Genomic DNA, 27,068 nt, shown 5'->3' with positions numbered 1-27,068 from the left:
CTCCCCGCCTGGAAAGACGTACGCTGACTCCGCACAAAGGTGAGACAGTCCTTGATGTCTACTCTGCTTCTCCACGTCTTACTGTGCCTGTGCGGATGTCTGCCTCTGCCTTCTCCTTCTCTACAGTGGCCTTCTTGGACTCTGGATCTGCAGGAAATTTTATTTTGGCCTCTCTCGTCAACAGGTTCAACATCCCGGTGACCAGTCTCGCCAGACCCCTCTACATCAATTGTGTAAATAATGAAAGATTGGACTGTACCATACGTTTCCGCACGGAGCCCCTTCTTATGAGCATCGGATCTCATCATGAGAGGATTGAACTTTTGGTCCTCCCCAATTGCACCTCGGAAATTCTCCTTGGACTTCCCTGGCTTCAACTTCATTCCCCTACCCTGGATTGGTCCACTGGGGAGATCAAGAGTTGGGGGTCCTCTTGTTCCAAGAACTGTCTAAAACCGGTTCCCAGTAACCCTTGCCGTAACTCTGTGGTTCCTCCAGTAACCGGTCTCCCTAAGGCCTATATGGACTTCGCGGATGTTTTCTGCAAAAAACAAGCTGAGACTCTACCTCCTCACAGGCCTTATGATTGCCCTATCGACCTCCTCCCGGGCACTACTCCACCCCGGGGCAGAATTTATCCTCTCTCTGCCCCAGAGACTCTTGCCATGTCCGAATACGTCCAGGAGAATCTAAAAAAGGGCTTTATCCGTAAATCCTCCTCTCCTGCCGGAGCCGGATTTTTCTTTGTGTCCAAAAAAGATGGCTCCCTACGTCCTTGCATTGACTACCGCGGTCTTAATAAAATCACGGTTAAGAACCGCTACCCCTTACCCCTCATCTCTGAACTCTTTGATCGCCTCCAAGGTGCCCACATCTTCACTAAATTGGACTTAAGAGGCGCCTATAACCTCATCCGCATCAGAGAGGGGGACGAGTGGAAAACGGCATTTAACACCAGAGATGGACACTTTGAGTATCTGGTCATGCCCTTTGGACTGTGCAACGCCCCTGCCGTCTTCCAAGACTTTGTCAATGAAATTTTTCGTGATCTGTTATACTCCTGTGTTGTTGTATATCTGGACGATATCCTAATTTTTTCTGCCAATCTAGAAGAACACCGCCAGCATGTCCGTATGGTTCTTCAGAGACTTCGTGACAACCAACTCTATGCCAAAATTGAGAAATGTCTGTTTGAATGCCAATCTCTTCCTTTTCTAGGATATTTGGTCTCTGGCCAGGGACTACAGATGGATCCAGACAAACTCTCTGCCGTCTTAGATTGGCCACGCCCCTCCGGACTCCGTGCTATCCAACGCTTTTTGGGGTTCGCCAATTATTACAGGCAATTTATTCCACATTTTTCTACCATTGTGGCTCCTATCGTGGCTTTAACCAAAAAAAATGCTGATCCCAAGTCCTGGCCTCCTCAAGCAGAAGACGCCTTTAAACGACTCAAGTCTGCCTTTTCTTCGGCTCCCGTCCTCTCCAGACCTGACCCTTCCAAACCCTTCCTATTGGAGGTTGATGCCTCCTCAGTGGGAGCTGGAGCTGTTCTTCTACAAAAAAATTCTTCCGGGCATGCTGTCACTTGTGGTTTTTTCTCTAGGACCTTCTCTCCAGCGGAGAGGAACTACTCCATCGGGGATCGAGAGCTTCTAGCCATTAATTAGCACTTGAGGAATGGAGGCATCTGCTGGAGGGATCAAGTTCTCCTGTTATTATCTACACCGACCACAAGAACCTCTCCTACCTCCAGTCTGCCCAACGGCTGAATCCTCGCCAGGCCCGGTGGTCTCTGTTCTTTGCCCGATTTAATTTTGAGATTCACTTTCGTCCTGCCGATAAGAACATTAGGGCCGATGCTCTCTCTCGTTCCTCGGATGCCTCAGAAGTTGAACTCTCTCCGCAACACATCATTCCACCTGACTGCCTGATCTCCACTTCTCCTGCCTCCATCAGGCAGACTCCTCCAGGAAAGACCTTTGTTTCTCCTCGCCAACGCCTCGGAATCCTCAAATGGGGTCACTCCTCCCATCTCGCAGGTCATGCGGGTATCAAGAAATCTGTGCAACTCATCTCCCGCTTCTATTGGTGGCCGACTCTGGAGACGGATGTTGCGGACTTTGTGCGAGCCTGCACTATCTGTGCCCGGGATAAGACTCCTCGCCAGAAGCCCGCTGGTTTTCTTCATCCTCTGCCTGTCCCCGAACAGCCTTGGTCTCTGATTGGTATGGATTTTATTACTGATTTACCCCCTTCCCGTGGCAACACTGTTATTTGGGTGGTCGTTGATCGATTCTCCAAAATGGCACATTTCATCCCTCTTCCTGGTCTTCCTTCTGCGCCTCAGTTGGCTAAACAATTTTTTGTACACATTTTTCGTCTTCACGGGTTGCCTACGCAGATTGTCTCGGATAGAGGCGTCCAATTCGTGTCTAAATTCTGGAGGGCTCTCTGTAAACAACTCAAGATTAAATTAAATTTTTCTTCTGCATATCATCCCCAGTCCAATGGACAAGTAGAAAGGATTAACCAGATCTTGGGTGATTATTTGCGACATTTTGTTTCCTCCCGCCAGGATGACTGGGCAGATCTCCTCCCATGGGCCGAATTCTCGTATAACTTCAGGGTCTCTGAGTCTTCCTCCAAATCCCCATTTTTTGTGGTGTACGGCCGTCACCCTCTTCCCCCCCTCCCTACTCCTTTGCCCTCTGGTCTGCCCGCTGTGGATGAAATTTCTCGTGACCTTTCCATCATATGGAGAGAGACCCAAAATTCTCTCTTACAGGCTTCATCACGCATGAAGAAGTTCGCGGATAAGAAAAGAAGAGCTCCCCCCGTTTTTTCCCCTGGAGACAAGGTATGGCTCTCCGCTAAATATGTCCGCTTCCGTGTCCCTAGCTACAAGTTGGGACCACGCTATCTTGGTCCTTTCAAAATTTTGTGTCAAATTAATCCTGTCTCTTATAAACTTCTTCTTCCTCCCTCTCTTCGTATCCCTAATGCCTTTCACGTCTCTCTTCTCAAACCACTCATCCTCAACCGTTTTTCTCCCAAATCTGTTCCTCCCACTCCTGTTTCCGGCTCCTCGGACATCTTCTCGGTCAAAGAAATTTTAGCTGCCAAAAAGGTCAGAGGGAAAAATTTTTTTTTAGTGGACTGGGAGGGTTGTGGTCCTGAAGAGAGATCCTGGGAACCTGAGGACAACATCCTAGACAAAAGTCTGCTCCTCAGGTTCTCAGGCTCTAAGAAGAGGGGGAGACCCAAGGGGGGGGGTACTGTTACGCCGAGCGCTCCGGGTCCCCGCTCCTCCCCGGAGCGCTCGCTTCACTCTCCCCGCGGCAGCGCTCCGGTCACGTCCTCTGACCCGGGGCGCTGCGATTCCGCTGCCAGCCGGGATGCGATTCGCGATGCGGGTAGCGCCCGCTCGCGATGCGCACCCCGGCTCCCCTACCTGACTCGCTCTCCGTCTGTTCTGTCCCGGCGCGCGCGGCCCCGCTCCCTAGGGCGCGCGCGCGCCGGGTCTCTGCGATTTAAAGGGCCACTGTGCCGCTGATTGGCGCAGTGGTTCCAATTAGTGTGTTCACCTGTGCACTTCCCTATATCACCTCACTTCCCCTGCACTCCCTTGCCGGATCTTGTTGCCTTAGTGCCAGTGAAAGCGTTCCTTGTGTGTTCCTTGCCTGTGTTTCCAGACCTTCTGCCGTTGCCCCTGACTACGATCCTTGCTGCCTGCCCCGACCTTCTGCTACGTCCGACCTTGCTTTTGCCTACTCCCTTGTACCGCGCCTATCTTCAGCAGCCAGAGAGGTGAGCCGTTGCTAGTGGATACGACCTGGTCACTACCGCCGCAGCAAGACCATCCCGCTTTGCGGCGGGCTCTGGTGAAAACCAGTAGTGGCTTAGAACCGGTCCACTAGCACGGTCCACGCCAATCCCTCTCTGGCACAGAGGATCCACTACCTGCCAGCCGGCATCGTGACAATGAGATAGATAGATAGATAGATAGATAGATATGAGATAGATAGATTTTCTGATCTCGGTAGGACCAACCATCCCTATGGGCAACTCCCTAAATATAGGATTAGTTCCCCCCACAGAATGACCCCCTTATGAATGTTGTGTCTATCCTGCTATGGCGGGCGGTCATTACATCATTGTGACATCATGACTAGTGATGAGCGGCATTGCCCATATTCGAATTTGCGATATTTAGCGAAAATATAGACGAATATTCATCCTATATTCACAAATTTCGTGTATTCGAGGAAGAAAACAGTGATGGGGTGGGCAACTTTACTATTGGTTGCTAGGGATGTTAACCTCTGAAAAGTGTATTTGCATCATTCTAATTGGCCCACAAGAGAAAAGAAGGAATATGCGCATATGCGGGAAAAAGTGAACATTCGTAATTTCGAATATAGAGCGAATATATTTGTGAATTTGTGATATTCGCAATAAAAATTTGAAATGCAAATATTCGCGCCCAATACTAATCATGACCTACAGTCACCAGTAATTTAACCCCTTAAGGACCGGGGGGTTTTCCGTTTTTGCATTTTCGTTTTTTGCTCCTTGCCTTTAAAAAATCATAACTCTTTAAATTTTGCACCTAAAAATCCATATGATGGCTTATTTTTTGCGCCACCAATTCTACTTTGTAATGATGTCAGTCATTTTGCCCAAAAATCTACGGTGGAACAGAAAAAAAATCATTGTGCGACAAAATTGAAAAAAAAACCGCTGTTTTGTAAGTTTTGGGGGCTTCCGATTCTACGTAGTACATTTTTTGGAAAAATGACACCTTATATTTATTCTGTAGGTCCATACGATTAAAATGATGCCCTACTTATATAGGTTTGATTTTGTTGTACTTCTGGAAAAAATCATAACTACATGCAGGAAAATTAATACGTTTAAAATTGTCATCTTCTGACCCCTATAACTTTTTTATTTTTCCGTGTATGGGGCGGTATGAGGGCTCATTTTTTGTGCCGTGATCTGAAGTTTTTAACGGTACCATTTTTGCATTGATAGGACTTATTGATCGCTTTTTATTCATTTTTAAATGATATAAAAAGTGACCAAAAATGCACTATTTTGGACTTTGGAATTTTTTTGCACGTACGCCATTGACCGAGCGGTTTAATTAACGATATATTTTTATAATTCGGACATTTACGCACGCGGTGATACCACATATGTTTATTTTTATTTACACAGTGGTTTTTTTTTTTTTTTAGGAGAAAAGGGGGGTAATTCAAACTTTTAATAGGGGAGGGGTTAAATGATCTTTATTCACTTTTTTTTTCACTTTCTTTTTGCAGTGTTATAGCTCCCATAGGGACCTATAACACTGCACACACTGATCATTGTTATCCCATAGGGACCTATAACACTGCACACACTGATCTTTATCATTGATCACTGGTTTCTCATAGGAAACCAGTAATCGATGATTCTGTCGCTTGACTGCTCATGCCTGGATCTCAGGCACTGAGCAGTCATTTGGCGATCGGACAGCGAGGAGGCAGGTAGGGACCCTCCCGCTGTCCTGTAAGCTGTTCGGGATGCCGCGATTTCGCCGCGGCTATCCCGAACAGCCCACTGAGCTAACCGGCAGTTTTTACTTTCACTTTTAGCCGCGTGGCTCAGCTCTGAGCGCGCGGCTAAAGGGTTAATAGCGCACGGCTATGACGCTGGGCCCGCCGTGATATGATGCGGGGTTACCATGTAACCCCGCGTTGTATCACAGGAGCAAGACCAAGGACGTACCGGTACGTCCTTGGTCCTTAAGGGGTTAATATATGTGATCTTATGAATTGCTAAAATATCTATAATGCAATTCATATCTCTGGGCCTGACTATTTACCCAGAATATTAAAAAAGTTCATTGATTTACACTATGGCGGTATGTTTTGCTATATCATGAAATAACACACATGACTACAGAATGGGCATCCAACTGCATTGTGTGTCTGTGTGTGCCACACTAAGCATGGACAACAGAAAGAGGAGAAGAGAACTGTCTGAGGACTTGAGAACCAAAATTGTCTAAAAATATCAACAATCTCAAGGTTACAAGTCCATCTCCAGGGATCTAGATTTGCCTTTGTGCACAGTGCGCAACATTATCAAGAAGTTTGCAACCCATGGCACTGTTGCTAATCTCCCTGGGCATGGACGGAAGAGAAAAATTGATGAAAGGTGTCAATGCAGGATAGTCCGGATGGTGGATAAGCAGCCCCAAACAAGTTCCAAAGATATTCAAGCAGTCCTGCAGGCTCAGAGAGCATCAGTGTCAGTGCGAACTATGCGTTGACATTTAAAGGAAATTAAACGCTATGGCAGGAGACCCAGGAGGACCCCACTGCTGACACACAGACTTAAAAAAGCAAGACTACATTTTGCCAAAATGAACTTGAATAAGCCAAAATCCTTCTGGGAAAATGTCTTGTGGACAGATGAAACCAAGATAGAGCTTTTTGATAAAGCACATCATTCTACTGTTTACTGAAAATGGAATGAGACCTACAAAGAAAAGAACACAATACCTACAGTGAAATATGGTGGAGGTTCAATGATGTTTTGGGGTTGTTTTGCACTGGGTGCCTTGAATGTGTACAAGGCATCATGAAATCTGAGGATTACCAACGGATTTTGGGTCGCACTGTACAGCCCAGTGTCAGAAAGCTGGGTTTGCGTCCGAGATCTTGGGTCTTCCAGTAGGACAATGACCCCAAACATACGTCAAAAAGCACCCAGAAATGGATGGCAACAAAGCACTGGAGAGTTCTGAAGTGGCCAGCAATGAGTCCAGATCTAAATCCCATCGAACACCTGTGCAGAGATCTTAAAATTGCTGTTGGGAAAAGACGCCTTCCAATAAGGGCTACCTGGAGCAGTTTGTAAAGGAAGAGTGGTCCAACATTCCGACTGAGAGGTGTAAGAAGCTTATTGATGATTATAGGAAGCGACTGATTTCAGTTATTTATTCCAAAGGGTGTGCAACCAAGTTAAAGGTGGCAATAATTTTGTCCAGCCCATTTTTGGAGTTTGGTGTGACATTATGTCCAATTTGCTTTTTTCCTCCCTTTTATGGTTTAGTTCCAAAACACAAAGGGAATAAACATGTGAATAGCAAAACATGTGTTACTACAAACCTTTTCTGTGAGAAATATTTCATTTTCTTGAAAAATTTCAGGGGTGCCAACATTTACAGCCATGACTGTGTGTGTATACATATATATATATATATATATATATATATATATATATATATATATATATAACAGTAGTAAATTTTACAGGAATTCCGTGGATATATTTTTATTTATGACAAGTAAAGTAGCGAAGGATCGGCAACTATGCTTAATGTTGATGCATTGACATGCATAGGCCATGCACCCTTACTCTGCAGATGAAAGTTGGATGATTGCTATATACTAAACATACTACTATCTCTAAATAGAGATTTAATATATCTATTCGCTATCTCAATTGTCATAATGACATTCACGTCTTAACTCTGATTCTTACCATCTAAGAAGTTCACATGTTGTTACCAATTGCATGTCACAAAGTAGCTTTTGTATATAGAAACAAAGAAGAGAGGAAAAGACATAAAACTATGATATGGATACCGAGTATCTATCCATGACACAAAGCACCACCTGGGTCTCTCAGGGCCCTCATCTTGGCATGCGCCCCCCATTGGAGCAGGTGGAGATGGCTTATTACCTCATGCCATCTTCTGGTGTCCTCTGTTCCCATCAACCGCCCTTACTTCCTGTACCAAGGTGCTTTTATGATCTCTTGCTGTCAATCAAGTAACCCCGTGGTACGGACTTCTTAACCAATGGGAATAAATGGCCTCCCCAGGACAGAGGAAGACCCCCACCTTGACAGCACTGTGCAAATTCCCCTGCAGATGGCGCTATGCAGTACCCATCTACAGGAAAATTACCAGTGACCACACAGATATAATGAGACGTGTGACCTCCACCAGTATGTCAACAACAGTCATATATTTTGGCTTTCTCCAAATAGAAAAAGAGTTTTTGTGTAGACAATTATTCCAGCCCAGGTGTGGATATTCACCAACTCCACGATAGACTATTTATATAGGAAAGAGTGGGCCACATACTGGTACTTGATCAAATTCAGGCACTCACGATTAGATGAATCTTTCTTTTTCTGTTTATTCAAGATGTTCAGTAGTTTCTTTCCATACAGCTTGTAGATGGTATATAGGCAAACATCCATGCTAGCAGAGATCTTGACCTACTAGTTGGGAGCCATCAGGGTCTGATGTGACATTTCGGGGACCACCCTCTTACTCATGCGTCATGAGGGGGACCGCCCCCTTACTACACGCATGAGTAAGGGGGCGGTCCCCTGAAACGTTGCATCATACCCTGACTACGGAACATCTTGAATAAACGGAAAAAGAAAGATTCATCTAATCGTGAGTGCCTGAATTTTATCAAGTACCAGTATGTAGCCTACTCTTCCCTATATATATATATATATATATATATATATATATATATATATATTGGCTTTGTTAGACGATAGCGGCCACCTGGTCTCATTTATCGTGAGATTTGTCCGTAACCTTTTGATTCTTTTTGAACTTTCTCATTATCTGCCTTTTGTTATTGTAGAAATGGGAACATGCGGGAATTGACGTCAGTATATTTCAAGTAACTCCATTTACAGTGACCCCCCCCCCCCCCGACCTACGATGGCCCCGACATACGATAATTTTACCATACAATGGCCACGTGGACACACAAGAGGCATTGAGTCTATGAGCATGAGTGTATGGTCAAAACAGACCAACGGCACCATCTTAAAGATGGGCAATCGTAAGGGCACGATATAAGTAAAGAGTAATAACATATAAAAGACCACAAAACAATCTATGGTCATAGCTGTTCATATAATAGGGACCCGGGACCGCACATCTAGCATGGTCTTTTATATGTTATTACTCTTTACTTATATCTTGCCCTTACGATTGCCCATCTTTAAGACGGCGCCGTTGGTCTGTTTTGACCATACACGCATGCTCATAGACTCTATGCCTCTTGTGTGTCCACGTGACCTGCATGTGGCGCCCTCTCATTGGCCTACTTGGGATACCGGAAGTACGTGTTCATTACGCGTCCTGTATGTGACGCGATGCTGGTGATGATGTATGTGACGGACTGACTCCGCCAAAAGTGACTTCTCCTTCCGAATGACAAGCCCCAGCATATCACAGGCAATATCCCCAGGCAGAACTAGAGATTATTGCATCCTTGTACCCAAAGAACCAGGCAACACCAGTCTTCAGGTATAAAATCAGAACTCTTTATTGTGGAACAAGTGTCTTCTTTTATAGGAAGGACATCACAGGGGGAAGGGTCAGTAAAGACAATACAGGTGACAGTCAGTCTGGGATATAATCCAATAAAGTTGATTAGCTCTCCCTATACAGTGCCTTGAGTGCAAAAGGTGGAGGTGTGCAGAAGTTGGACTGTGTGCAAAAAGGAGAAGCATGTGTAGAATAAGTGTATTGTACAAAAGGGGAACCATGTGCAAAAGGTGTATTGTGTAAAGGAGGTGGACAGTGTGCAAAAAGGTGTATTGTGCACAGAAAGTGTATGAAAACAGTAAATAAAAGTATTTTATCTCTGAGCTTTATGTCACTGGACAACATCAACTGAGGGGTACAAATAGTGATGTCCTAAAGTCCATCCAAGTAGGTAGGGTGACTCTGGGATCCGTCACAATGTATTTGTGCCGCGCGGTTTCACGCGTGTGCAATGCGAGGACGCCAGAGTATACATGCTGCTTTATGATAATACTGGGTGAGTGCTATTGAATTCGTTTGACCCCTCCCTCTTGTATGTATTAATTAATCACCTTGCACATGTTGGACTTCCACCTAATTAATGTATTTTATGTATTTTATAATGTACTGTACATATTTGCACTTTATGTATGACGGCTATTGTTTACATATACAGATCATACCTTATATGATATGCACTTTACTTCTTTATATATTATATTATGGATGTTTTACGACTAATTATGTATAATTGATTTTGTAATTGATGTTACACATCTACTACCTTTTGATCACTGTTCACTTATGCTTGAGAAAGGCTACATGGGCGGCTGAAACGTAGCAAATTGGAATAAAGCCACCTTGAGTCACTACTTCTGTGTGCTGCAACCATATTTTCTTGTGGATTACTGTGGGCCCCGGACCTGGGCCTTTATTGTTGCCTGCACCGGACTGACTTTTCTATACTGAGGTGCTGCTCACCCTGGACTTTGTGTAGATAAATTGATAGATATGAGATAGATAAATAGATATGAGATATGAGATAAAAATCCAGGAGAGAAGCCAGTAAACTAATCGGCGTACGGGTGCAGGCTGTGGTCGGGCTCTGGTCCTGGGCCCCCACTAATGTATCAAACAAATGCGTGGCAGCACTCCAGTTGTGATTAAATGGTGGCTGTTTATTCAATCGCACAAATGAGTGAAGTTTTGATCTCATCTTGTAAACTTTGTCAAGATAGATATGAGATGGATAAATGAATAGACAGATAGATAGGAGGTACAAAATCAAAGCGTGAAACCGGAAAGTCAGGGTCAGGTTCAAATCAGCAGATGGTAGGCAAACAGGCAAAAAGTCAGAAATGGAGATTATACAGTACAATAGAGAATGCTTGCGAACGGTAGGTAGGGGCGGACTCACCGGCTGGTCCGATCGGACGTGGGTGAAGGGACCGCCACTGCCGCCGTTACTGAGGATCCAGAACGCTTGTCCCGGATCCCCAGGCAGACAGCACTGCCTTCTGCTGTACATGCAGTACACACATACAGGAGAAGGCGTCCCCTCTGTGCGCATCTGCAGCCTACACAGAGGAGACGTGACCTCCGCAACCACGCAGCACGCAGTGCAGGCGCAATGACATCACTTATGAGTGCCTGCACTGTAAGGAAGGAAGACTCGGACCCCTGTTGCGCTCCGGAAGAGAAGATTGCTGCGTGGGACATCAGGTGAGCATCATTTTTTTTTCTTTTCCACCTGGGAAGGGGGGGAGGGGGAAAAACTCTGCGGCCTACACCTACTGGGGGGGAGGGGGGAAAACACTGCTGTCTACACCTACTGGGGGGGACTCTAACTCTGCTGCCTACACCTACTAGAAAGGGAGAGGCTAATGGGAAAACTCTGCTGGCTGCACCTACTGGGGGGGGGCTAGGGGGAAAAACTCTGCTGCCTATACCTACTGGGGGGAACTTTGCTGCCTACACCCACTGTGGGGGGACCCAGCTGCCTACACCTACTGTGGGGGTGACCCTGCTGCCTACATCTATTGTGGGGGAACTCTGCTGCCTACACCCACTTTTGGAGAACTTTGCTGCCTACAACCACGATGGTAAAAAGAGAAAAAAAGGAACACAATAGCGCCCCTGGTGAAGTACGTTAGGCACAGGTAGGGAGATGCTGGTATTAACACTCACCCTGTGGTGTTGTGCTCAGAGCACAACATCTGATATCGCATATATCATAAAATGGGATCCTGCAGCTTGATTCCCCCGATCCCAGGCAGCGTCTGGTCCGGTATTGGTGTAGGCAGCAGAAGAAACAAAAACGGAACTTATTCCAAGCGCCAGATCCCTTGAGATAGTCAGTCATAGTTTGTATGTTAATAGCGGTGGATGGAGGATAACATTCTGTCCTGATGAAGGGCCCGTTTTGGGTCTGAAACGCGTTGATCTATGCTTGGCATAAATGTTATCTTTTATGGAAATTGGTCTACTTTGTTAGACTGACTATCTCAAGGGATCTGGCGCTTGGAATAAGTTCCGTTTTTGTTTCTTCTGCTGCCTACAACCACGATGGGGGAACTCTGATGCCTACACCCACTATGGGAGAACTTTGCTGCCTACACCTACTGTGGGGGAACTCTGCTTCCTACACCTAATGTAAGGGTCTATCTACTATGTTATTGCCTAGCTAATATGGGGACAAACTACCAAACTAATAGGAGGGCTACTTACTACCTGCATCGGGAGTTTTCATACAGTGGGTAGCTATCTGGGGGATTTACCTACAGGGGGCATGACTGCCTACTTGGGGGACATTAATTACCTGGAGGCAAGATCTATTAGGGGCCACTACCTCCTGGGGACATTACCTACCTGTAACTTCCGTACGCAATACCTTATTTTCTGTCTGCTAACACAAAATACTCTGATAGTGCCCCTCCCGAGACTAGACTCTGTATCCGCCACTGGCTGACTACCTACTTGACTAACTCCCTGGCTACCTATGTACATACCTGGCCTTCATACATGGCTGCCTAACTATCCAGCAGGCAACCTTCCTAAATATTTGGCTTCCTGATCTACCTACCCAGTTACCTATTTACCTGGCTACCTACCTACCTTCCCTTTTAGGGCATTATTACAGTTAGTGGGTCTACAGATGGGAAGATTGTGTAGACTATAGAGGAGGAGAGGGCACTGGAAAAATGCAGAGTCTACCATGTTTGTCCTGCAGATGTTAAGAGATGGACATAGCGGTCTGATCTGGACGGAGAAGAAAAGGAAATAGGATGCCGCCAATCAGAAAAAGACATAATTGTGAGTCCCTTGATGTAACTGTAATCACTTATATGGTATACACATCCTGTGTACAGCTGATATATACCACTATATGTTCCTGTATATAATTACTTATATAGTATACAGATCCTGTATAGTATACAGGTCTGTGTATAGTGATTTTATTCAGTACAGTATGGTGGGGTTATCCAGTTATTGTGTGGTGGTATATATTTACTCCTTTTACACTGGTATTATTGGTCATGGAAAATTATTTTACCTACCTTAAAGTGTTTCTTATATATAGAGTAAAAATGTGTTTACTTATGTGTGTAGGGCTGGTGGAGGGATTTGTGTGGAATATGGGCAAAAGTGTGACCAGTGACAAAGCATTGCAGGGGGCCCTTGCTTATTTTGGTCCAGGGACCCTGAGTTTAGTCATTCCGCCCCTGTTGGTAGGAACGGGTAGGAACCACCATGTGTACCTCATGAGCCCTATGTGTTAGGCACATTTATCCTATTTGTGGGTTGTGTGTGTGCAGCATGACTGCTATGTGTGAGGCATATGAGTGGTGCATGAGAAGGGACCACACGCTCAGCATAGGTGTCCTCTCCCAACACTCTATCCGATTGTTCTTCATCCAGTTCCCTTGTAATATCTACAAAATCAATTTTTTTTTTTCAGACAAGCCTAAAGTAGTAGCTGTAATAGTGAATCCCACTCTCCACAATGAAGGTGACGCAGTAACAATTACTTGTGAGGCGGACAGTAACCCTTCTCCAACTTACTCCTGGGAAACCCCATCGTCTGACATTCAATTTTCTCCAAACAACAAAACTGTTACAATCCACAAGGTGTCCCGTAGTCACTTGGGAACGTACCGGTGCACAGCAAGCAACATGCATGGGAGCCACAGTCTGCAGCAGGAGCTCACGCTAGCAGGTATTCACTAGTTAACAGTTCAGGGATATGCACTCGAATGAGGGGGCAAAACCTTTTTTGGCATCATTGTTTATCCATGTGGAGCTGGTAGTCATCTATCCCTTGTCTCATGGACATGCAATTGGTCAAACTGGAAGACATAAAAGCCTTTATTAGGTCCTTGGCTGTCATAAAAAAAAATGGCGATCCAGGGTGACAGAGGCAGGCTCTCTCTCTAGAACCAACTTGGACTTCTGGTCCTGCTGCTTATTGATTTTGGCTGCTTCCAAGTTGGGTAGTCATAGAAAAACCTGCCCTCTCGACCATCACTGGTCACAGCAGTGTCCTGTCTTGGCCAGTGAGTCGGCAGGTCCTTCTCCAACTCCCAGACTTAGATGCAAGCAAAAGCAGTGAACATCAGTGTACCAGGAGCCCATGGAAAAGGAATTGCAGGGGACCAGGACTGGTATGTATTTTTACATCATGGCCAGCTATGAAAACAAAAAATTACTTATCTGGAATACCCCTTTAAAGTTAGCAGAAAGAACTTTAATGGCAGACACTGCCCGTGGACAGGAGTGGTGTAGACCTTTTCATGACCCTGGACAACCCTGTTGAATGTACTGTCTGGTTGGTGAAAACTAGTAGGGGAAAGAGGCCCCTTGGCAATTTCCCATTTGGCCCTTCTGATAATACAATGCTGAAAAAAATAAAGGGAACACTTAAACAACACAATGTAACTCCAAGTCAATGACACTTCTGTGAAATCACACTGTCCACTCAGGAAGCAACACTGATTGACAATCAATTTCACGTGTTTTTGTGCAAATGGAACAGACAACATGTGGAAATGATAGGCAATTAGCAAGACACCCCCAATAAAGGAGTCGTTCTGCAGATGGTGACCACAGACCACTTCTCAGTTCCTATGCTTCCTGGCTGATGTATTGGTCACTTTTGAATGCTGGCGGTGATTTCACTCTAGTGGTAGCATGAGATGGAGTCTACAGCGCACACAAGTGGCTCAGGTAGTGCAGCTCATCCAGGATGGCACATCAATGCGAGCTGTGGCAAGAAGGTTTGGTTTGTCTGTCATTGTAGTGTCCAGCACATGGAGGCGCTACCAGGAGACAGGCCAGTACATCAGGAGATGTGGGGGAGGCTGTAGGAGAGCAACATCCCAGCAGCAGGACCGCTACCTCTGCCTTTGTGCAAGGAGGAACACTGCCAGAGCCCTGCAAAATGACCTCCAGCAGGCCACAAATGTGCATGTGTCCACTCAAACGGTCAGAAACAGACTCCATGAGGGTGGTATGAGGGCCTTATGTCCACAGGTGGGGGTTGTGCTTACAGCCCAACACCGTGATGGACATTTGGCATTTGCCAGAGAACACCAAGATTGGCAAATTCGCCACTGGCACCCTGTGCTCTTCACAGATGAAAACAGGTTCGCACTGAGCACATGTGACAGAAGTGACAGAGTCTGGAGACGCCGTGGAAAATGTTCTGCTGCCTGCAACATCCTCCAGCATGACTGGTTTGACGTTGGGTCAGTAATGGTGTGGGGTTGCATTTCTTTGGTGGGCCGCACAGCTCTCCATGTGCTTTCCAGAGGTAGCCTGACTGCCATTAGGTACCAAGATGAGATCCTCAGACCCCTTGTAAGACCATATGCTGGTGCGTTTGGCCCTGGGTTCCTCCTAATGCAAGACAATGCAAAACCTCATGTGTCTGGAGTGTGTCATCAGTTCCTGCAAGAGGAAGGCATTGATGCTATGGACTGGCCCGCCCGTTCCCCAGACCTGAATCCGATTGATCACATCTGGGACATAGTGTTTCACTCCATCCACCAACGCCACGTTACACCACAGACTGTCCAGGAGTTGGTGGATGCTTTATTCCAGGTCTGGGAGGACATTTCTCAGGAGACCATCCGCCACCTCATCAGGAGCATGCCCAGGCATTATAGGGAGGTCATACGGGAACATGGACTTGTTTTAAGGACATTACATAAAGTTTGATCAGCCTGTAGTGTGGTTTTTCCACTTTGATTTTGAGTGTGACTCCATATCTAGACCTCCATGGTTGATAAATTTGATTTCCATTGATAATTTTTGTGTGATTTTGTTGTCAGCACATTCAACTATGTAAAGACGAAAGTATTTAATAAGATTAGTTCTTCATTCAGATCTAGGATGTGTTATCTTAGTGTTCCCTTTATTTTTTGGAGCAGTGTACAACCTCCAATATTATGATATATTGTTTAAAGGGGTTATCCAACATAACGTGACTTTAGTACTTACCTGCCAGACAGTAATTGACATGCTTAGGAAGGATCCGTGCTTGTCTTGGGGCTAAATGGCTGTGTTGTGATTTCCTGTTGGAGTTCCCTCCCTCCAACTACAAGTCCCAGGATCCCTTGTCACTTTTCCCTCTTCCACACATCAGTCACCCCATCCATTGCAGCACAGCTGAGTTTTCTTCCATGTGTGCTGTGATTGAAATTACAATTCCCTCCAGCCCTGTAGAGGATGATCCCCCTCCCAACTACTGGTCACTTCACCCATTGAAGCACAGACAGGCTCCCTTTCAACACCTGACTTGTGATGTAATGTCTCAAGCCACTCTGCAACCTGGGAAAAGCCAGAGACAACACTAATTTTGTATGCTGCTAAAAATGAACATTGGGGCAAAGATCACATAAGAATTCCCAGACCATCCATCAAACACAGGTACAGACACTATATTATAACTACACTAACTTTACAGCCCCTGTAGCAAAGTCAAAAAAATTTAATCCCAGAATACCCCTTTAACCCTTCTATATTTGTTTTTCTCTTTTTTTCTTTAAAGCTCAGCCTAAAATATTAGCCATAGAGACGGAACCATCCACAGAGGTGCTTAAAGGTCAAAATTTAACTATGACCTGTATTGCCACTGGAATCCCTGCTCCCTCTTTGAGCTGGAAACATCCATCAGCTATGGTTGAAACATCTAAGGATCCGGACACTATCACTATATGGAACATGTCGATGGAACACGCAGGAAATTACACCTGTACTGCTCAGAATAAGTATGGGATAGCCACTCAGAGCCAGAAAATCACACTTGCAGGTATAATTAAATCTACCATGGTACTTCAAGTGATGACACCACCCAGTTATGCCCCTAAAGAAATATGTTATCTGGGCATTAGGCAATTTGTTGTCATTGCTAATATGCCATGGTTTATGTTTTATTTCCAGTCAAGCCTAAAGTAATAAATATTAACGTCAAGCCTTCAACGACCGTGTCGGAAAATGACAACTTGACCTTGACTTGTGTGGCTCAGGGTGCACCCCGTCCAACATACAGTTGGCACCCTCTGACACCTAATGTGATCCCCTCACCTGATAAGAGCAGCATTACTATCTTTGCTGCCCAGAAAGCCCATGCCGGAGATTATAGCTGCACCGCTGAAAATAAGCATGGGCGGGACACAATGACAAAGCATATAACAGTCACAGGTAATGGCATGCCTACTCTTATATTACAATGCATGGTATTAACTTATCCACACTGCTCTGTGACAAGAACCATGATCTATTTTTGTCTGACATCTTTTGAGTGCTTGTTTTTTGTGGTATAAGTTGTTGTCATTAATACCGTTTGGGATGAAAAAAATCATTGATTTATGTATAAAAATTAGATAGGGTTGATAGGAAAAGTTCAGTAAATCTTAACTATTTTTTTTTTTTTTACATGAACAATATGGTATCACTATTATGTGAACTTGTTAGTCGTTTTGGTTGTGGTGACACTAATTATTACGTATCAGTGGCATGGCCTATTGGGTAGATACTCAGATTCCTCCGATACCTCTGATATTGGCCATTCAGCATCCTGATGGTCATGGTCAATAGCAAGTTAAAAAGTATGTTGCAGTTTAGTCAGGCCTATGACTGCCACCAACCCACCTAACCACCTGTGCAATGCTATCCCAGGTTGCCAAACAGTTAACGGGAACCTTGGGCCTAGTGAACTAATGGGCCGGCATTTATCATTGTAGGTGTAAGTGAAGCATTTATCATTGTAGGTGTAAGTAAAGCATTTTTCAACACCTTTTTTTTTTTAGCGCTAGTGATGTGTAGGAGCACCAAATTTATTAAATGGTCACAGAGTATTTGATACATTTTCTGCAGGTCACATTTTCAGTATATTACTAGTGTGAGAAATTATCAAATGAAAAACAAAAATCGATCCTTTTGCATTATTTAGCCTAGAAAAATGCTATCTGAGGCAAAAAAAAACTAAAGCCAAGGCCAAAATTTATGTTTTTGGTCACTTCAACTCAAAAAAAAAAAGGATATCAAATCTACCCCAAGTGACATCAATAAAAACTAAACCTCACCCTCCAAAAAAAAAAAGAAAAAAACGAGCCCTCAAACAGCTCCATAGACATAATATTATAAGGGTAAGAATGTGGCTATGCAAAGCAAAATTTTTTTTTTTTTTTTAAGCGGTAAGACATCGAAAAAAACTCAAAGGGTACCTCTCATCAAATAAACTTTTGATATATTTTAGATTAATGAATGTTGAATAACTTTCCAATAGCATGTTAATGAAAAATATGCTTCTTTCCATTGTATTTTTTCCCGATCAGTCCTGTCAGCAAGCATTTCTGACTCATGCTGGAGTCCTAAACACTCAGAGCTGCCAGCCTGCTTTGTTCACAGCCAAACAGGCTGGCAGGTCCGAGTGTTCTCCTTTGTGAACAAAGCAGACTGGCAGCTCGTAGTGTTTAGGACTCCAGCATGAGTCTGAAATGCTTGCTGCCAGGACTGGTAGGGAGACCCCTAGTGGTCATTTCTTCAAAGTGGAAAATGAAATAGAAAGAAGCATATTTTTTTTATAACATTCAATTGTAAAGTTATTCTGCATACATTAATCTATAATATATCAAAAGTTTTTTTTGATGAGAGGTACCCTTTAACCCCCCTCACAAATTGGCAGAATTGCACTTTTTTCTAATTTGCATTATATATATATATATATATATATATATATATATATATATAATTTTTAGTTATTTACTTATTTTTTATCTCACAAAAAGAAGGGTTCACACAGCTCTGTGGATAGAAAAATCTAAAAGTTTTGGTTCTTGAAAGATAAGGAGATAAAAATGCAGTCACCACAAATCACTTTAATGAGAAAGGGGGTCAAAATAATTGTCCACTTTTGGCAAGTCCTAGTTAGAAGGGCTTTTGTAACCAGTGCGAAAGAAAGAGTAAAGGGGCACTCACAAATTTTCTCTTGTCCAAACTTTATTGGATGGTTAACAGCAGTGGGAACGCCAGGCAGATTTTAAACAGCATCGGACCAGCACTGAACAGGAGCCATGATGGTAATAGCTATTTCGCGGCGCTTCTCCAGAACATGCCTCTCTATTGACGTTGACCAGGTAAAATACCTGCTGGTCAGGTACGTCACTGGAGGCCTTCACCATAGTCCTGGGAAATGTAACTCTTACATATTCAGGTACGAACAACACATACATACTGGAAAGAAAATTCCTAATACAGCAGTAATTCTAGTTTGTCTAACACAGCGAGAAGTTAGAAGAAGGATTTACTATATGAAAGCACTCATGTCTAAACGGTCATTTAGACCGAAATTACCTTGTGCTTTCGTTTTAATAATCCATTTACCCTCTCGCTGTAATAGATCTTTTCTCCTGTCAATACCTCTTTTGAACTCGATTTTCTCGAGGCCCAGAAACATCATTTCTCTCACATTACCATTATGTTCTTTTTTTATATGTTCAATTAATCTCGGGGATCCTTTGCTTGTTCTTATCGAATTCACATGTTCCCTGAATCTTACATTAAAGGAGTACTCCAGCGCACACTTTTCTCATTTTATGCCGTCCGGGCTGCAAAATAAAAGAAAACAAACTTTCTCTTACCTGCCAACGAGCCCCCGGTGCTCCGGTACACTCCGGTACAGGTGTTCGGTCCCCGGGCTGTATTCTTCTTACGGAGCTTCAGCCTATCACCAGCCGAGGCGGGACATCGCTGCGGCCGGTGATAGGCTGAAGCTCCGTGTGACGTTCTGGGCTAACAGGAAGTAAGAAGAATACAGCACGGGGACCGAACACCAGTACCGGAGCACCGGGGGCTCGTTAGCAGGTAAGAGAAAGTTTGTTTTCTTTTATTTTGCATCCCGGACGGGATAAAATGAGAAAGTGTGCGCTGGAGTACTCGTTTAAGGGCTCTTATTGTGCATCCTATGTAGATTGTTTGCAATTACAAATTATAGCATAAACTACATAGTTGCTTTGACAACAAATATTGTCTTTAAAAGATACTACCTCTCCTTCTAGACTGACAGATTTGTCCGTGCAAAGGTAAGAGCACCAGTTGCAGGTTCCACACCTGTAATTTCCTGGGCCTAAGCTTTTTCCTAGCCATGTTTATTTTTAAGATTTTCTTTGAGTTTACTTGTCACTAATAAACCTTTAATGTTTTTACACTTTTTAAAAGTTATTAGGGCAGTATTATTTACAAGGTCTTTTAAATCCATATCGTTCTGTATCAAGAACCAATTTTTTCTTATAGATTCTATTATCTGTTCAGCCATAGAGCTGTATTTGAATGAAAAGCAAAAACGAGAGTTGGCTTATTTTTCTTTTTCATTAACGGGTTTTTGGGGCGACTGATTTTGGTGTTTTTCTCTTTTTTTGAATTTTTGTTTGTTTTTCTGCAGCAGTTCCATACGGTCAGTCCTTCCTGCTTTTCTCATTGCTTTTTTAGGACGTTTTCGATATCTCTGGGTTATCAAATCGTCTTTTTCTAGTATAACTAGAACGTCCAAAAATTCTAGGCTTTTTGGACCCACCTTCCGAGTAACCTAAAATTCATATTATTAATCCTATTAAGTTGAGCTACAAAATCAATAAAAGTTTCTTTAGTGCCAGACCACACTATAAAGATGTCGTCGACAAAACGCCGATAACAAGCAATATGCTTCAGAAACTGATTATCAGAGGTAAAAATAAACCTTTTATTATATATAGATATACGGTATATATATATATATATATATATATATATATATATATATACATAATTTTTATTTATTTACTTATTTTTTGTCTCACAAAAAGAAGGGTTCATACAGCTCTGTGGATAGAAAAATCTTAAAGTTTTGGTTCTTGAAAGACAAGGAGATAAAAATGCGGTCATCACAAATCACTGCAATGAGAAAGGGGGTCAAAATGATTGTCCACTTTTGACAAGTCCTAGTTAGAAGGGCCTATTCTCTATTAGCACAAGTATTTCCCTGCTGGGACCCCCCCCCCCCCCCCCCAGTGACCAGCTGTACTCTGTGGAGAAAACTGATAATGTATTACAATTTTTCTGCAGCGCCACCGCAGGAAGAACTATGTAAGTACATATTCAAATCAGTGAGCTGTCTATGTAATGCAGAACAAGACATAAGATGCTCCTTGTAGTCATTTTCTACTTTGGTCCCGAACAACGAAAATTATTCTCTAATATGATAGGATTTTCTAAACTAGATAATTCCTAAAAATAAAGGACCACATTGTTTTCTTGGTTCTTAGAAGGGTTCTCCACTGTTAGGGCCCATTCTCACTACACAATTTCAAGCAGAGAAATTCTGGTGCAGCAGTCTCCAATTGTTTTCAAAGGGATTCAGCTGCGCAGTGCACACTGCTGAGTATCCGCTGGAAATTCAAAAATTCTGCTGCGGAATTTCAAATTCCGGACTCTGCCGAAAGAATGAATGTGTTTATTCTTTCGGTTGGAATAACGTGCGGACTGCATTACCGTTCATGGGGGATGGCTAATTTCTGTGCAGTCCTAGCACTGATTGATTTCGGTGTTGTCTGTTGCGCGTGGAGTGTCCAACTCAAATTTCTCCATGTGGATATTCTGTAGTGTGAACAGGTCCTTAAAGGGGTCCATAAATAGGTCCTTAAAGGGGTACCCATGTGATCGGCACCCCAGACATCCGTTGCACTGAGCGAACTTCCCTCCTTGCCGGATGACTGGCAATGCGGACGGAGGCTCGAAATGTCATGGTCATGCCCCGCTCGTGACGTCACAAGCCTCTGAAGCTGCACACGTTAAGCAAACGCAGGGTGCAGCAGGGAGATTGCAGGGTTCCCCAGGACGGAACCCCCACGATCAGACATGTAATTCCCATAGGGGATAAGATGTCTAGGGGCAGAGTACCCCTTTAATGTAATTCAGAACATTCACAACATTGGGAGGCTCTAAAAGGATGATCTCGGTCGCACCATTACTCTCTGTGACTCGATTTACAGTTTTGAGTAAAATTTTTATTTACCAATACATCCATCAGGGGCCATGTTACAATATTTACTTCATATTTGCATGAAATTAATGGACTGAACCAATCTTGGTTAAGCCTGCATAAAGTGTTGTCTCTTCTAATGATTGTATCAGGGTTGTATTTACCACACAAGGGCATTCGACTTTTTCATTTCAAAGTATGTAGTGTGCATATCAAATATCAAATGACCTTCACGGGAACCCTATCTTGGAGATGGTAGGGGCCCCAGCGGTTGGACTTCCTCCCCCGGGCGATCAGAAATGTATCCCCTATCCTGTAAATAGGGAATACGTTGGTAAACTCCGGAGTACTCTTTTAAAACGTGTCTGTTATCTCACAGAAAAAATAATAATGCTTATATATGTTACTCACTAGGTCTGCAGATGATTTACATGTCTTTTTTATGTGTCTAGCTTCTGTATTTTAAACAAATAATAAACCTTAAATGCGCACTGTCACCAACTTTATTTTTTGATATGTTGTAGTACTTATGTACTACAACATATCTCTAACATACTTTTATTATAATTTTTTTCATTAAAAAGGTTTAATTTACATTTAAAAACCGGCCACTAGGGGTCTCCCTCCTAGTGGCCGGCTGCAGCCTGGCGTGATGTCATGCCTGAATAAGGACTGATTTTGGAGTGGCAATCAGTCCTTTTTCAGTAAGGCTGCACTCGCTCCCTGCCTGTCACGCCTCCCGCACATCGCCGCCGCTGTCCCTGCAGTAACTGCAAGTGTAATGAGAGAACGGGGTATGCGGGGCGGGGGGGGGGGAGGAAGGAACGGGCTAGCGCAGCAGCGCCGCTTGTAACTAACATAGTTTATCTACACAGGGTGCCTCCAGCTGTTTCAATACTACAACTCCCAGCATGCCCTGACAGCCAATAGATGTCAGGGCAAGCTGGGAGTTGTAGTGGTGAAACAGCTGGAGGCACCCTGTGTAGATGAACTAAGGGCGGAAGTCCCCCCCAGCAGGCATCAGTGACGTGGTGCCTGCTGGGGAAGTCTGCCTGGTAGTGAGCACACTGCCAGGCAGACAAAAGGCTTTTTTAATATAGTAAAAATTAAAATTAAAAGCAGGGAGGGTGTTAGGGATAGATTGGCAATAGGCAGGGACAGAAAGAAAAATAGGATGGTGGGAGCTACCCTTTAAGGGGTTAAAAAAAATCCTTCCTATATCATGCATCACTAAATTCTTAAAAAGGATATACATTTTATTAATAGAAATGACCAGGTGAGTATGAAGAAGAAGGATCTCTTGTCCCCTAAATATATGCAACACAATTCTACACTATAGAGTCTCAATCATGTCCAAACTAAATACATACAGTGGGGCAAAAAAGTATTTAGTCAGCCACCAGTTGTGCAAGTTCTCCCACTTAAAAAGACGAGAGGCTGTAATATTCATCATAGGTTATACATCAACTATGAGAGACATAATGAGGAAAAAAATTCCATAAAATCACAATGGCCCTCATTTACTAAGAAAATCGGGTTGTAAGTCTATGTTGCTTTCTTACCCGACTGCTTTTTTCCCCTGGTATTTATTATTATGTCGCATCCTGTTTGTCGCACGTGGGTTTTGTTGGTTTTGGTTTCCCACTCCTCAACAATTCAACAAATTCGGGTTGGAAACCTTTATAAATACGTGGGAGAGCTCAGAAATGTCGGGTTACGCCCCTTTTTCGGGTTTGGGAGAATCCACATCGGGTCCGTCGGGAAAAAATGTCGCATTGTGTCGCAGACTGGCGCACGATGTCTGCGACATGGCGCAGACAAAGATGCGACAAAAAACCCCGACAAAACAAGTCGGGTTTAGAATAGTAAATGAGGGCCAATGTCTGATTTTTAAAGAATTTATTTGCAAATGATGGTGGAAAATAAGTATTTGGTCAATAACAAAAGTTTATCTCAATACTTAACATACAAGTAGAAATTAAGGTACTGCTAGGTAAAAGCTACATCTGTCATACTCTGACATGTTTCGCCACATACGTTGTGGCTTTCTAATGGAGATAACTGAAAGCAATCAATATTGCTGTCAGTTTTCTCCTTGAGAAAGTCACAATGTATTCAAATAAGATCCCTAATAAGTGACATTAGGGTCACAGGCAGTGTCTACTGTCATTTAGCAGAGTTCAGCACTATTACCTAATTAATGTATTATTAGTATCCTAGATAGCGGTCATTGTTGTTGAGTATAGGATATAGTACTGTGTCACTTAGTGTGATATTGAATAATGGGCACATGCTACCCTTCAAGCTTCTGTATCTGGCTCACAAATCCCTCCGTTCTGCTGCTCACTCATTCTGACATCAACTGCTCAGGAAGGGCATGTCCAAGGCAAGCACTTACCCCGCCCCTGCATTCACTTCCTCCCTGAGTGTTCTGTGCTGTGCTGAGTCTCTTCATCCAATCACTGCAGGCTGCTCTGTAACCCCCTCCTCTCTGTTGAGCCCAGAGAAGTGATAGTCCTAGCCTGTGCTTCAGCTAGGACAAAGATGATTCTGCAGACAGACAGGATAATGTTCTGGATTGTATGGGGACTCCTAATAGAGAAAAATAAATTTAAAAAAATATAATTATATAACCAATAAAACTACTTAATGTCTTCTGCAGTGTTCCCAAATCAGGGTTACTCCAGTTGCTAAAAAAAAAAAAAAAAACTACAACTCCCGGCATGCCCAAGCAGCCAAAGGGGCATGTTGGGAGTTGTAGTTTTGCAACAGCTGGAGGCACCCTGGTTGGTAATCACTGGTCTACTGTCTAATCAATGCAAATATTCATTTCACTGATGCTATTATGTAAAATGACAATTTCTTGTCTCTCTTTTGTCAAAAGGAAACCGAGGAGACAGAAGCAAAATGAGTATCACCACCCTCACTATGCTGATCTTCACAAGCCTGATCTTCTATTTGCCCTAAGGAATTCCCTCTTCATCTACAGCAAATATATGTTTTTTCACATGGTTTATTGTTTTCCAAATCCAGGAACTGAATTCATTAAATTTCTTCTTTTTTATTTATTGTATCATGGTTTTTCACCGGTTTTGATAACACGATTTTCTAAAGTGATGTTTTTTGCTTTTTTTGCTGTAATATGTTTCAAGCAAACTATAATAAAGTTTTATGTCAAAGACGAAAGATGTAACCTGAGGCTATTCTGATTCCGAGCTGAATCCTATGAAATAATAATGCTCATAAATTCAGTTGCAGCAGAGCCCCATTTTTTTATGCGATTCTGCTGCACCTTGCACACGTCAGAATTTCTGGGACGGACACATCTGCCGCGGAAATTCCGATTCTAGTGTCTCTATAGAGACACTCCATTTCTGCACAGTCCCTACAACGGCTGTACGGGCATGCTGGGAGTTGTAGTTGTGCAACATCTGGAGGGCCACAGTTTGGAGATTACTGGTTTAGGTTACTGATATCTGGTTACTGTTCCAGCTACCATCCCTAAAGAAGTTATTGTGTGGATGCGAGAAAACTTTCTGCAAAATGTATAAATCTGTTTGGGATACTGTGAGTTTCCTGTAAAATGTATTTCTTTTTTATTTTTTTTTATTAATAGCATACACTGAAATAAAACAACAAGAGTGTAAGGGTTAAAATGTGCATAATGTTGTAGCGGTTGAATGATGCCTTGGTCGCGTGATGCTACCTAGCCTATATTTCTGCACAAACTTCTAGAAGGGCTTTGGAAAGAGTCCCTAGTCCAGCCTCATCTCCAAGGAGAGGGGTGGTGACCCAAAAACAAGTCTAGGTCTGGTTTTGGCCAGAGAAACATCTCCTAGCTCTGCTCCTACTAGGCCTATATACACTTAGGCCTAAAAAGTGAACCTGCTAGAAACAAGTCACTGTCCTTGTTCCTATTCCAATCCATGCTGTGAAAATAAAGTGATTCAATCTTCTGCCTGAGGAAGGAGAATACGGCTAAACATGGGTCCCTCTGCATAAACGTATCTTTTTAGCGCTGGGTGGCTATAATGTCATCAATATTTCCCAGCGTACGACCCTCCAGGTATTGGGCTGAGCTCGAGTAAAAGTAGAAATATTGCACTATGGTGAGCCAACCTGTGGAGATCCTCAACAGTAGAGACCAGGTTCATTGAACTGTATCCTGTCTGCACCATTACAGACTTTCTATTCAGTAAATCTGCTGCATAAGCAACCTTTAAAGGGACAGTGACCAAATACTCATTCATCTGCACCAAAGATTGTAACATTCCACAATATGCTGAAGCAACTGCATTGCATTAGATTTGAAAAGAAGTAAAGTGTTTGAGTTGCTTCATAGAATCCTTGTGTCCAGAGGTCTCATTCCTGCACTTTGGACTACGGGAGCAACTCTGTGGACCAAAGTGTTGTTGGATACACAGGGGAACATCAGGTCAGCCACACTTTCCTGTCACATGACATATCTGAAGAACTACTGCTCCCAGTTACCCTGCACTTCATCACTCCTCATCATTCCGGTGGGTACCACTTTATTTTAAAGGGATACAATTTCGGCTTAAAGGGGTACTCCTTTTGTTCCGAACGCTTGGATCGGACGGCGGGGGTCGGGAAATCACAGCCACACCCCTTGTGCCATCATGCCACGCCCCCTCAATGGAAGTGTATGTGAGGGGGCGTGGCGACTGCCACGCCCCCTCCCATAAAATTGCATTGAGGAGGCATGGCGTCATGAGAGGCGTGGGCGTGACATCAGGAACCCCGCTCCTGAAGTTCTAAAAGAACGCTGGGTGCTGCACAGAGATTGTGGGGTCTCAGCGGTGGGACCCCCACGATCAGACATCTTATCCCCTATCCTTTGAATAGGGGATAAGATGTCTAAGGGCGTAGTACCCCTTTAAAAGTACGTAAGGTGGCAGAATAAGCTAATAAATCCTCAAGTGCTGCTGACCCACTGTCAGTGCCATACGAATGGTGCTGGTCCTTGCTGTCAGTGCCGACCCGCCTGAGCCAGTGATTTCCTAGATGTCAGGACAGAAAAGAGGAAGCGTTGACAATGGGGATCGGCCTACTCCAAAGACAGTTATACACCACTAAATTATATATAAAACAAGTATATCTTTATTATATTTAATGTGTACTCAAGTAGAAAACAGACATGGTCGCACATCTACAATCTTGCACAATGATCCAATTGCTTCTCAGCATAAT

General features: G+C 43.7%; 1 protein-coding gene across 1 annotated transcript in view; it reads left to right on the top strand.

Annotated features, from left to right (window-relative positions):
• The window catches only part of LOC130367797 (neuronal growth regulator 1-like), a 59,772-nt gene extending 34,709 nt beyond the window's left edge, over positions 1-25,063 (top strand). Inside the window, exons 5-8 of the mRNA XM_056570590.1 lie at positions 13,299-13,556; positions 16,389-16,649; positions 16,781-17,041; positions 24,742-25,063. Of these exons, the coding sequence (XP_056426565.1) occupies positions 13,299-13,556; positions 16,389-16,649; positions 16,781-17,041; positions 24,742-24,824 (863 nt within the window). The 3' untranslated portion in view covers positions 24,825-25,063. The remainder of the gene's footprint in view (positions 1-13,298; positions 13,557-16,388; positions 16,650-16,780; positions 17,042-24,741) is intronic.
• Positions 25,064-27,068: the final 2,005 nt, after the last annotated feature.

Source organism: Hyla sarda, chromosome 4 (assembly GCF_029499605.1).
Source record: "Hyla sarda isolate aHylSar1 chromosome 4, aHylSar1.hap1, whole genome shotgun sequence".
Classification (NCBI taxonomy): Eukaryota; Metazoa; Chordata; class Amphibia; order Anura; family Hylidae; genus Hyla; species Hyla sarda.
This window is presented reverse-complemented; position numbering and strand designations above follow the sequence as displayed.